A 12,204-nucleotide genomic window follows, 5' to 3' on the forward strand; every position below is an offset into this window, starting at 1 on the left:
TCTCACAAGAGAACAGAACAAAGAGTGTGTGTGTACACAAGGCAGGCAGATGCAACCACGGGCTCACACACACACCCACTTTGCTTCTTCACATCTCCTGCACAGATTACTATGTACATCACGTGCTGCGCCTTTTAAGGAGGACACCAAAACAAATACCACCGTCCACACAAGGTTAAACACCAGCACATGATCACAGATACTAAAAATGGACTTCACAGAATACAGACAACTTAACTTGTGGTGACATACGTGCTCAGGGGCGTGCTGGGAGCGCCCATATTCATCAACCGTCCCAAGATCCTTTAAAATCAAGATCATCATCCCTATTTTTAAAGATGAAGAGACTCGAAGTGTCAATAAATAACCTGGCCAGCATCACACCATTACTAAATGGCAAAACTGGGATTTTAATCCAGGTCTGTTGCCTCCAAAATCCATGCTCTTTTCCCACACATCAACTGTCTTCAAACTGCTCAGAGAACATAAAGATTCTAATGGCCAATTATGGATGATAGATAAAAAATGGTGACTTAATTAGTAAATTTAGGTTGTCAATAGACAATCTCTCAAAATATGGTTATGGAAGAAATAAAAGGAATTGTTAGTGAGATACAAAAGGGAGCCCTGCTATAAACTTTAAAGCTGAGAAATAAATGGATCCTTAAGATTTCCTTTTAAATTATTCAATGTACTCAACAAAGAGATTTGGGGCATCTGCTGAAGAATCTAGAATATGTATCTGACTGGACTGCCCTGTGTTCTCTCTCGGAGAGTGGAGCACAGCAGAGGAAGTTTCCACAGCAGACACACACAGGGGACTCACCACTCTAAAACCCCAAGGTGGTTTGAGATCAGCATGTGGGGGACGTTTTTCCCACAGAAAGTGGTTTCTTTCTTGTAGAAGATAGTATGTTCCAAGAACTTTTCTCAGTGAAGAAAAACTGTTAGAACTTTAGAATGCTTTAGAACTTGTCTAAAGCACTGCCTTCTCAGCCGGTGGGGCATGCACTTGAATGCAGAAAACCTTTCAAAAGCAGGCAACATTTTTCTATGATGGTAACTCAGTAGATTACTAATTTATGTTACCATCTTTAAAAAAAACAAAAACAAGTTAATAATGTTTTACACTACAAGAGGAAAATACAAAAAACTTATATTGTATTGAAGATGTTTCAGTATTTTATGACAATTACCTATTCAAAAATTATGACATATGTTAGCACATACCTGTAATAGTTCCAGGGTCATGGGAATATTCTTAAGCTCCTTCAGTAAATCCAATGCTCCAGCCTATAAAATAAAATAATTTCAAACTAAATTCTCCAGAGAGTAAAGCAAAGAGTAACCAGAGATTTAAATGTATATTTTCCTATCCAGAATTCACTGAGAGTCATTTATTCATGTGAGGAGAATGGTATATAGAGATACAGATACATAGATGAAGAGGAAAAAAAGAAAGAGCAAAGAGTTTTCCAAACAGGCTGCAACTCACTAGAGGATCATAAAATCCATTTATTGGGTTATAACCAGCACCTACGTGTTGTCGTGTGAAAGTTTACTTTCAGTAGTATTTGTTTATGTGTCTCAACTAGAAATGTGCAATGTTTCTCACTGTGGTGGTACAATACCCCCAGACTTCCATGCAGGGTAATTAGCTATGGAAGCAGGAGTGGGAGAGTGGTGGTGGTGGGGGCACCGCTTCTCTAGAATTCTCACCACGCCTCTGCACCTCACAGCTCAGACTCAAGGACACTGCTGTCTACCTGGTTCTTGCATGGTAAGAAGCAAATTCTGAAAGGAAATCCAGAAGTGAGGTCTCTGTTAAGCTCGCAGGCCCATCTTCTGCCAGGACTCTGATTCCCATCTAGAATCAAAGGCTCCCATGCAGCTGATGACGATGAGACTTAGCACTACGGCTAAAGGGGCTGGAATTACATGAGAAGCAACAGTGCCACCTACAGCTTGTGGTCAACGTGATACTCATTCAATTGACCACATTTCAGTTCAGTTCTGTTCAGTTCATCTAATACATTTAACTTAATTAATCATGTATCATTTAGTCTAATAGTGACTTAATGTACTATATTTGGACAGATTATTATTCTACCCACCACTAATTAAAAAACTATTAAACTATCATAAACTTTTCTTATCACTTCTTTTTACTTTTGCAGTTCCTTTAGACTTGGAATTTTTGTCATATTACCTTTTACAAAACTGGCTAAGGTGGTGGTTCTAAAACTATTTTTCAGAGTCTAACACTTATGAATTGCCTACTGACTCAGATTCCATAATATCTGATTTTAGCCCACAAAAAGCTGTGTCAAAACACTAGTAACACAACATTTCACAAAAGAATCTATAAAAGAGCTCTGAGCTCTGAGCCATCAGCTCTCTGCAGGCACCAGGGTGGGCTCTGGGCGTGTAAGCCTGCTGCCTTTACCCCACTGCTCTTCTCCCACTGGCTTCTTGCGGGGCCAAGAGCACCCCACTACTCTCAGATTTCCTTCCAAGTCACTGACACCTGTTCCACAATGTTGATGCTGGGCTGGATGTTCTGTCTGTGAAAGTACATCTCAACATCCATCTGGCCAGCAACACGTGTAACTCATTCTGCTTTCTGAAATGTTAAAATATGAAAACTAGGCACTCCATGAACCAGTGAAACACACCACACCCTGGGAAAACAGAAAGCCCAGAGCACGGAACAAGCATGGAACCTCATGGTATCCCTGTATTTCTTAAGTTTAAAATCAAGCAAAGGTTTCTAGCCAGATAATTCTTCCATTTAAAGTTGACAAATGTGGCCCTGAAGAATAAAACAGTATTAAATTTTCTTCTGGCAACAGATACATCCTTTTAATTTAACCCAGAACCTCCTAGCTAAAAACAAGTTCAATAGAAATTATGAAATAGGTCATTATAAAGGATTTTAAGGATCCACCATTTAAGAGATTCCTCCTGATCATAAATTCTATAATTTCTTTTTATTTAGAGGCAACTAAAAATAGTAAAACATTAGAGTTGTTAAAAAATAAAACACTGACTTTAAATTTACTGTTAATCAAGAATTTTTATACGCATGCCATTTTTGTGAGCAAGTGTCTTCAATCCTGTATCTGCAAATCCCCAAACCAAAATCCTTTAAAAACCAAAAGATTTCCCATAGATTTTCAATAAACTCATTTGGCAGTAACATCTAATCTCAACAGATGTACACAGCTATTTAGTTCTATTTATCCTACTTAATGTGTGAATGTTACATTTCACTATAGAAATGCCAATGTCTGATTACCGGGAACTGCCCAGCTCCCACTGACGATACTATGAAATATGTGATGTTTGTACTATACCAATATGTTTATAAACCTGGGAAATTTGGAATTCTTAAATATGTTAAAGACTCTGAAGGTTTTGATTACAAGACTGTTTGCCTGTATCCTTATCTACCGTAGATATTTTTCTTCTACTCACATCTCTGTGGTCTTTTTGAACAATTTCTGACCTAAGATCAATTAAAAGTGAAGATAATCACAATTCTAAGAGTCCCTTAAAAAGCAGGGTCTTTAGGTTTACATAAAGCTGGGTTGCATATCAAGTTGACTCTTCTAACACATCAGCAATGTGGCTTAAGGTCTAAGCTATTTTTCAAGCAGAAGGAAGCAACAGATTTGCATTAATTTCATCACACTCTCCTTTTTCACTCGGATCTCTTTGGTGAGACTAGGGTTAGAGATATAGGCTATGGAAGGAAGGAAAAGTTAAATAACACTTATGGGATAAAAGTAAGACCTTTCTCAGAATTACAGTGTGTTCTAACGAAATAAGATATGTATTTCAATCAAGGTTCTTTAGGAAATAAACAACTATTAATATGATGATCTGGATGGGTGAAAAGGGCAAAAAAGAGACGATCATATGTTAATTCAGTGACAAAAACTTTTTTGAGGGTTACCATGTGCCAAGCGCTGCATACAGTGTCTCATTTCTTCTTTACAAGGAACCCTATGGAAGCAGGAATCCTATTATCCCCATTTTACAGATGAGGAAATTAAAGCCCAGAAAAGTTAAGAAACTTGCACAAGGTCACAAGATTTACTAACCAGAAAAAGTGAGATTTACCCCGTTCTGTCAAATGACACACTCACCCTTAACAAACACCCATCTACACCACATGCCAAGCTCTCTGCTGTGCTGAGGACACAGCAATGGGCAAAACAGAAACCCTTTCTGACCTCAGGAAATCCAAAAATAAGCAGAAATCTTTGAGCCTCCACTTCAAACCTTCAATTAAACAAGAAAAAAAAAACAAAACCCTGAATTCAGAGAAGGTAAGTAATTTGCCCGAGGCGATACTGATGGGTACTGCAAAGGGACAAGAGCCCACTTTCCTGGCCTGCGTCACTGCTCTGTCCATTCTACAGCCCCACCCTTGGGGCAGTTCTGCTCTGTGTGAGCTCCAGCAAACAGCACTACTAAACAGTCCCTAATCATCACCTGCCTCTAAAGGTCAAGTCTATTTGATTGCAGCATCTCCTATAGACAATGATGCAAGAGAAAGAAAGAGTCTGCCTCAACTTCAAGAGTCAAATTTAGTTCACAGTACTGGCTAAAAGATAAACAGCTACAGACTACTTTATTACAGCCTTGGTACTACTACCTGTCATCAGAGAAAAGTGCTTTATAAAATATGGTATGATGAGAACCCAGTACATAGAAGACTGTACAGGATCCAAATGGTCTTCTGTTCAAGGAAGAGGGAAGAAGCAACACAGAACACAAAGAGCACACACGTATATGGTAGATCTAGATTAAAATCCAGGCTCTGTCAATTCCCAATTGTCAGATCTTGGGCATGTTACTTTGCTTTTTCAAGCTTCAGCTTCTTCATGTGTAGATGAGCATATTACACTAAACTTTAGTTAGGATGATCAAATGAGGTAATATAACACCTAAGAAGTATCAAATTACAGTGCCTGACATATAAGAGATGGTTGATAAGATACAAAATTTATACATAAATTCAACTTTATAAAAATTAAAAGCTTTGGGGGATTCCCTGGTGGTTCAGTGGTTAAGATTCAGTGCTTTCATGGAGTGGCCTGGGTTCAGTCCTTGGTTGGGTAATTAAGATCCTGCAAGTCACACAGTGTAGGCAGAAAAACAAAAGGTTTTATCTTTCAGAAGACACTATTAAGAGAGTGAAACAACAGCCCACAAAATGAGAGACAATATATGCAAACCCTATCTCTGTTAAGGGTCTTGTATTCAGACTATACTGGAGAAGGCAGTGGCACCCCACTCCAGTACTCTTGCCTGGAAAATCCCATGGGCGGAGGAGCCTTGTGGGTTGCAGTCCATGGGGTCGCAAAGATTCGGACATGACTGAGAGACTTCACTTTCACTTTTCACTTTTTACTTTCATGCATTGGAGAAGGAAATGGCAACCCACTCCAGTGTTCTTGCCTGGAGAATCCCAGGGACAGGGGAGCCTGGTGGGCTGCCATCTATGGGGTCACACAGAGTTGCACACGACTGAAGTGACTTAGCAGCAGCAGCAGCATTCAGAATATAAAGAACTCTCACAACTTAGAAATACAAGTATTCAATTAAAAAAATGGGTAAAGGATCTGAACAGACATTTCTCCAATATGCAAGGGCACCAAGTACTGAAATATGTTCATCATTAGTCATCAGAAAAATGCAAATCACCACAATAAGATACCACTTTATACTCACTACGAAGGCTATAATCAAAAAGCCATAATAACAAGTACTGATGAAGATGTGGTGAAATTTGAACCCTCATGCTACTGGTGAGAATGTAGAATAATAGTTCAACTTTGGAAAACCGTCTGGCAGTTCCTCCAAAGGCTACATAGACACAGTTATCAGATGACCTGGCAGTTCTACTCCTACAGAAATGCATACACCCGACAGAAATGAAAATATATGTCCACACCAAGACTTGATCAAGAATGTTCTTAGATTATTCATAATAGTAAAAAAGTGGAAAATGCCCAAATGTCCATCAAACGATGAGTAAATAAACAAAATGTGATATATCCATCAGAATAAAGGGATGCTATTCAACACAAAGGTACATAGTATTGACATGCTGTTACACAGACGAACTTGGAAAACACCAAGCGAAAGAAATAAAAGGCCATTTACTGTATGATTCCATTTACACGAAAAGTTCAGAATAAGCAAATCAAGAGAGAAAGAACATAGATTAATGGTTGGGGGGAGATATGGTAACTATGTAAGGGGCTATTTAATGGATAGTTTCCATCCGGAGTGATGAAAATATTCTAAAATTAGACAGTGGTGATAGTTGTACAAATTTGAGAATATATTAAAAACCACTGAACTGTATACTTTAAAGGGTGAACTGTATTGTACAGCTATATAAAGCTGTTATAAAAGGTTATGTTCAGTTCAGTTCAGTCGCTCAGTCGTGTCCGACTCTTTGCGACCCCATGAATCGCAGCACAAAGATTGTGTAGTCATTCTAAATTCGGATTTATGCTAATTAATCTAACCCTGATATGGAAACCACAGTTTTTTTTTTTTCCCCAACCCAGGTAAGATTAAGACTTAGAAATGTACATATTTCAGGTATCCCTGCACCTAGGAGATTCTAACATCTAATTTCAATTTCTCTCTTTGCAATTTAATTCTACTCAGCCTTGAGCCTTCAGTGAAGAAAAAAATAAACAAATCTCAACATCACTCATTAATGTGTCCATGAACTTGAAAATTCTAAGTTCTCACTTGATTCCTCTAAGTCTAATGTTACAAATCCTTTACAAAGATAAAAAGATTTTTTTCAGTTCAGTTGCTCAGTTATGCCCTACTCTTTGAGACCCCATGGACTGCAGCATGCCCGGCCTCCCTGTCCATCACCAACTCCCAGAGTCTACCCAAACCCATGTCCATTGAGTCAGTGATGCCATCCAACCATCTCATCCTCTGTTGTCCCTTCTTCTCCCACCTTCAATTTTTCCCAGCATCAGGGTCTTTTCCAATGAGTCAGCTCTTCGCATCAGGTGGCCAAAGTATTGCAGTTTTAGCTTCAGCATCAGTCCTTCATATCCTAGGCACTGCCAAGAGTTTTATATTCATCTAATCTTTACTAAATTGTATCCACTTTACTACCAAAAAAACATTTCAGACCCTAACAGCTAAAGTTCAGAAGAGTCAGATTTTGAACCAAGATTAGGAGACAGACTTGTTTACTGACTTTTAGTCAAAACGGCAAGAAAAAGAAAATCTATGTAAAAAACGGCTAATATCTGAAAATTTAGAACTGATTCACGTGATTCATCATGGCCTCCAAGCATGTCCTGTTTAAGATCAAGTGCACAGCCGGGGCAACATTCTGGGCAGCGCCAGGGTCCGGATATTGTGGGGATATTTAGAGAAACCTGTCTGCCCCACAACGGCAATACCCTGGTTGCCCAATGTACCCAGACAAGGTTCAAGACCCAGATCTTCTAGAGAGATGCTTGGAGTGGTAGATGCTTGAACAGAGTGGTACTGGCTTTGACGAAAAACAGATTCAGATTTATATCTTCATTTGGCCACTCTGTAGCTATTAGACTTGAGAATTCACTCAAGAGCCTAAATACTTTATTTCCTCATTTTTATTTTTTTAAAATATATTTTTATTTATTTATTTTTTGGCTGCATGGTATGTAGGATCTTAGATCCCCCAAAGGGATCAAACTCATGAAGTCTTAGCCACTGAACCGACAGGGAAGCCCAATTTCCTCATTTTCAGACTAGAGATTAAGACTTAGCTCAATAAACTGTCTGAGGAATAAATCAGATAAGGTAGGTACTGAGAAGAATTCCTAGCTCAGAGTAATAGCTCAATAAATGGAAGCTGTTTTTATTATTACTTAAAAGTGACACCTATGATTTGTACTATGATAGTAAAGCACTATCTAACAATGGCACTTAAACTTCAATTCAGAGGACAACTATTATTTTTTCAGCAAAGTTCACTTTTCATAGTATAAAAATAGTATAAAAAATAGCTTGTAGAGAAAATCTGGAAGCCACACACACAAAAAAGAGAGAAACAAATCTATCATAATCCTACAATTCCCCAGAACAGCTTCTGTTAAATTACTGAACAACTTAAAAAGCTTTCATGGGCTGCTGGTGGGCCGGGAGGGAGAGTCATTTAGACCGTTTCCCTTTCTCTATTTCATCTGCCTATTTGAATTTCTGTAACACAGACAGGAAAAGAGAGAAGGAAAAAAGTAAAAGAGCCAGTCAATTTTACCTTTCTTTGGCAGGGAGCTGGTGGGGGGGGGGGGGGCGTGCGGGGGAGCAAGCTTTTATATTGGTAAAGTTTTGTACTACTAGAAAAATAGAAGATTTGAGAAGAAAAATGAGACCTGAGACTTATTTGTGGTACTTCTCGTTCTCCTGTTGACGCATTATGTCTTTATAATTTGAGAACTGCAGATAAGCATAAACTCGTCTTCTCAATACTTGTTCACTAGGAAATTCCTCATTTTTAGGAAACATTTATTACAAGGAAACAAACACAAGCATCACTAGATGATTAAAGGATACATTATAGCCCAAGTTAGAGAAAAAAATTATCCAACTAACAGCCTTTTCCCCTAGGTTACGCTTCTACTGTGGGAGTCTGGCGTTCCCTATTTGAAGGACTGATGCTGAAGCTGAAAGGCCACCTCATGCAAAGAGCTGACTCATTGGAAAAGACCCTGATGCTGGGAGGGACTGGGGGCAGGAGGAGAAGGGGACGACAGAGGATGAGATGGCTGGATGGCATCACCGACTCGATGGACGTGAGTCTGAGTGAACTCCGGGAGTTGGTGATGGACAGGGAGGCCTGGCGTGCTGCGATTCATGGGGTTGCAAAGAGTCGGACATGACTGAACGACTGAACTGAACTGAGGGTTCCCTAGACAGAGAAAAAAACTTGCCAATTTAAGCAAAATAACAGAAATGTTCAGCCAATGAAATATCCAGAATTCATCACTTGCATCAGGCAATGAATGGCCTGTATCAATAGAAAAAACAAATAGCAAAGGCAACTGTCTAGAACAGAAAACAAACAGGAAATACTTTAAAAGTCCAAAATTGCAAATGCAGATTAACAGGCTATGAAATCACATGCTAGGCAATGCACCTGTGAAAGGAAAAGAGGAAGAGACTAAGTTTGAAGCCTGAAGAATTCGGTGTTTAAGGTTGCTTTCTGCTTTGGCATGCAGACCAGCAGAACACTCAGCTCCTGGCTTAATCCAGTGTACACTTCATGGAAGCTGGGGAACTACTTGGCCTAACTTGGTTTCTTACTCTGTAAAATGGATGCAGCACAGCAGTGTCTGGAGTCCCAAAATGCCGCTGCACAGATGCTTTGTAAAGTGCTTTCTCTAAAGTGCGATACAAACCAGAGCACCCCTTTCCTCTCTCCAGTTAGTTTGAGAATTCAGTTTAGCTGAAAAAAAAAAAACAACAAAACGGCTTTGCAGTGAAGGACAGGGAAGCCTGGCATGCTGAAGTCCGTGGAATTGCAAAGAGCAGACACGACTGAGCGACTGAACAACAGACAGCTCTGAAGCAAGGGTCAGAAAGTGGCACAGGCAGGTGGACAGAAATGCAGAAACTGGGACATCTCATACAAACCACAAGAGAACACATCCACATAAACATGTTATCAGTGACAGAAAACGCTGCTGGCATCAACAGTAAAGCGCCCAGAGAGGCCCAGCCAGGACACTTGTGCAAACCCGCCAAGCAGCACACTCTCGTCAGGGTGTGTGCCTTAGACACAGCCCTTCTGCACTCTACTGCCTAAGGAGATCCACTTAAAAAAAAAAAAAAAAGTTTAGCAGCTTGCCAAACACACTGGTATCGTTTACCTTTTTAATTACTAAACAAACATGGAGGACAGTTGAAATAATCCAGGGCATGTTTAGCCCTTTTCAAAAAAAAAAAAAAGATCCGGGAATTTCACGTTTTGCTTTATCAGCTTCGTGTCTAAAACAGATCACAAACCGCTGTTCTAAGTTTTCTCGTTTTTAGCCAACGAGCCCGGAAAACGAGAACGGATTCTTTCAAACGGCAAGGGCTGTCTGTACTCTTGGGCTAAGCCAGCGAGGCTCGGCCACGGTCAAGTTTATAGTGAAAACGCTTCGATGAAGTTCACCCGGCTGCACCGGCCCCAGGGGCCTCGGCGCTCAGAGCGGGCCCTCGGCCGCGGGATGGAGCCCCCCACCCCCGAAACCCTGTGCCCGGGATGTGGAACAGGGCACCCCCCGCTACCAGAACCCTCTCCCAAGAACACGGGATAGGACTCCTGCCCCGGGACCCCCTCCCCGGGACGTGAGACAGGACACCCCCCAGGACCCCACCCAGGGCCCCTTCCCCGCGATGCGGGACAGGACACCCCTCCCAAGACCCCTCTCAAAGACGCGGGATAGGACTCCCGTCTCGTGACCCCCTCCCCAAGATGTAGCACAGGAAAACCCCACTCCACCAGAACCCTCTCCCAAGAACGCGGGATAGGACTCCCGCCGCGGGACCCCTCCCCAGGATGCGGGACAAGACACCTCCCCAGGACCCCCCTCTCTATGATGCGGGACACGACACGGCTCCCAAGACCCCTTTCCAAGGACGCGGGTTAGGACTCCCGCCCCGGGACCCCATCCCCGCGACGTGGGACAGAACTCGCCCCCCAGGCCTCCCCTACCAAGGACGCGGGACAGGACCCCTCCCCCGGGACTTTCTCCCCAGGACGCGGGCCAGGACTCCCTTGAGGGTCCCCGCCCCAGGACGAGGCCTCGCCGGCGTTGCACAGGGAGGGCGGGCGGCGCGGGCCGCGAGCCTCACCAGGCCGCCGGGCTCCCGCGTCCGGTCCCCGCCCGCCGCCCGGCCTCGCTTCGGCCCGCGCCGCCCGCCGCGCTCACCGCGTTCTTCTTCTGCACCATCTTGTCCATCTTCTTGGCAATGCGGATCACCTCGTCCTCCATGGCTCCCTGCCCCGCGCCCGGCCGTGTGGGACGGGAAGTGCGCGAAGCTGGCGGGCGGCGGGCCAGCCCAGGCGTCTGCGAGGCGCCTCAGCAGGCCGTGCCCAGGCTCTTCCTCACCGACCGAGCCCGCGGCAGCGGCGGCGGCGGCGGCGGCGGCAGAGGCGGTGGCGCTCCTCCCCCGCAGGCAGAGCCAATCGAGTGGCGCGCGCGCCGAGCAGGCGTCACCAATCGACAGAGACCAGCTGGGCTACAGGCCCGCCGGGCTGCAAGTCTTCGCCGGCTGTCGTGAAAGTGGGCGGGCTGCGCCGCCGAGCTTCGCGCGCGCGCCCTGCAGCCCCGCCCCATCCCTTCCCACCGCGGTCCCCTGGTGCCCGGCACCCCTGGTCTGCTGGTCTCCCGTCCACGAGCCGTGGCGCCCGCAGAGACCGCCCCCCCCGCCCGGGGTCCCCAGCCCCGGCGGCTTTGGAGAATGGAACGTGGTGAGAACCCCAGCTTTTTCCCCGCCGTCGACCGCTGCCTGGAAATTGGGTTCTCCATCCCCCTCAATAGATCGTTGTATCGTAAGGATGTGGCCGTTGTAAGAGTTTACTCTTTGAAGTCGTTTGTAAACGCCGTGAGGACGGGGACCCAGTCTTGTTTGTTGCCTGACTCAGAATGTTGGACGCTGTACCTTGAATATAGTAGAATAATCGTTGACAGTAACGTTCTCATCAAGGAAATTGATGAAGGCGTCTCACCTGCTCTGAAGATAAGTGAGGAAGTTGAAATGTAAAAAGTTATGACTAACAACCCAAAACCGAGGTAGAAAATCGAAATAATCAATACTGGAGAGTGTAGGCTCCTTCCGTAGATCTTTGCGCAGTTAATACCCTGGACTACCATCTCGTGCAGTTTGCAGACATAGCCCACACCCAATTTAACTGCAGACATACTCCACACCCAATTTAACCATCACTAATCAAAACTCACCACCTAAAAGTTTCCTCTATACTAGGATGTCAGGTATTGCTCTAGCTCAGTTTTTTGGGCGAAAGAGTAATTTGAACCGTGCCCCTTTCTCTTTATTTCATTTTAGTTTTAAAATTATCTTTTCATCATTGATTCCTACGTAGGTATACACCTAGGTATTCTTTCTTCTTTGGGGCAATGGTAAATAGTATTGTATTTTTAATTTTGGTTTTCA

General features: G+C 43.3%; 1 protein-coding gene across 2 annotated transcripts in view; it reads right to left on the reverse strand.

The window, feature by feature from the left end:
* The window catches only part of TCEA1 (transcription elongation factor A1), a 29,153-nt gene extending 17,857 nt beyond the window's left edge, over positions 1 to 11,296 (reverse strand). The window contains exons 1-2 of one of the 2 annotated variants that reach the window (XM_055545996.1): positions 10,959 to 11,296; positions 1,231 to 1,293 (exon numbers count right to left, since the gene is read on the reverse strand). In XM_055545996.1, the coding sequence (XP_055401971.1) occupies positions 1,231 to 1,293; positions 10,959 to 11,021 (126 nt within the window). In that variant the 5' untranslated portion in view covers positions 11,022 to 11,296. The remainder of the gene's footprint in view (positions 1 to 1,230; positions 1,294 to 10,958) is intronic. The other variant, XM_055545995.1, reaches the window with a different exon arrangement.
* Between the last annotated feature and the right edge of the window lie 908 nt (positions 11,297 to 12,204).

The sequence above is a fragment of the Bubalus kerabau genome, chromosome 14, assembly GCF_029407905.1.
Source record: "Bubalus kerabau isolate K-KA32 ecotype Philippines breed swamp buffalo chromosome 14, PCC_UOA_SB_1v2, whole genome shotgun sequence".
Lineage (NCBI taxonomy): Eukaryota > Metazoa > Chordata > Mammalia > Artiodactyla > Bovidae > Bubalus > Bubalus kerabau.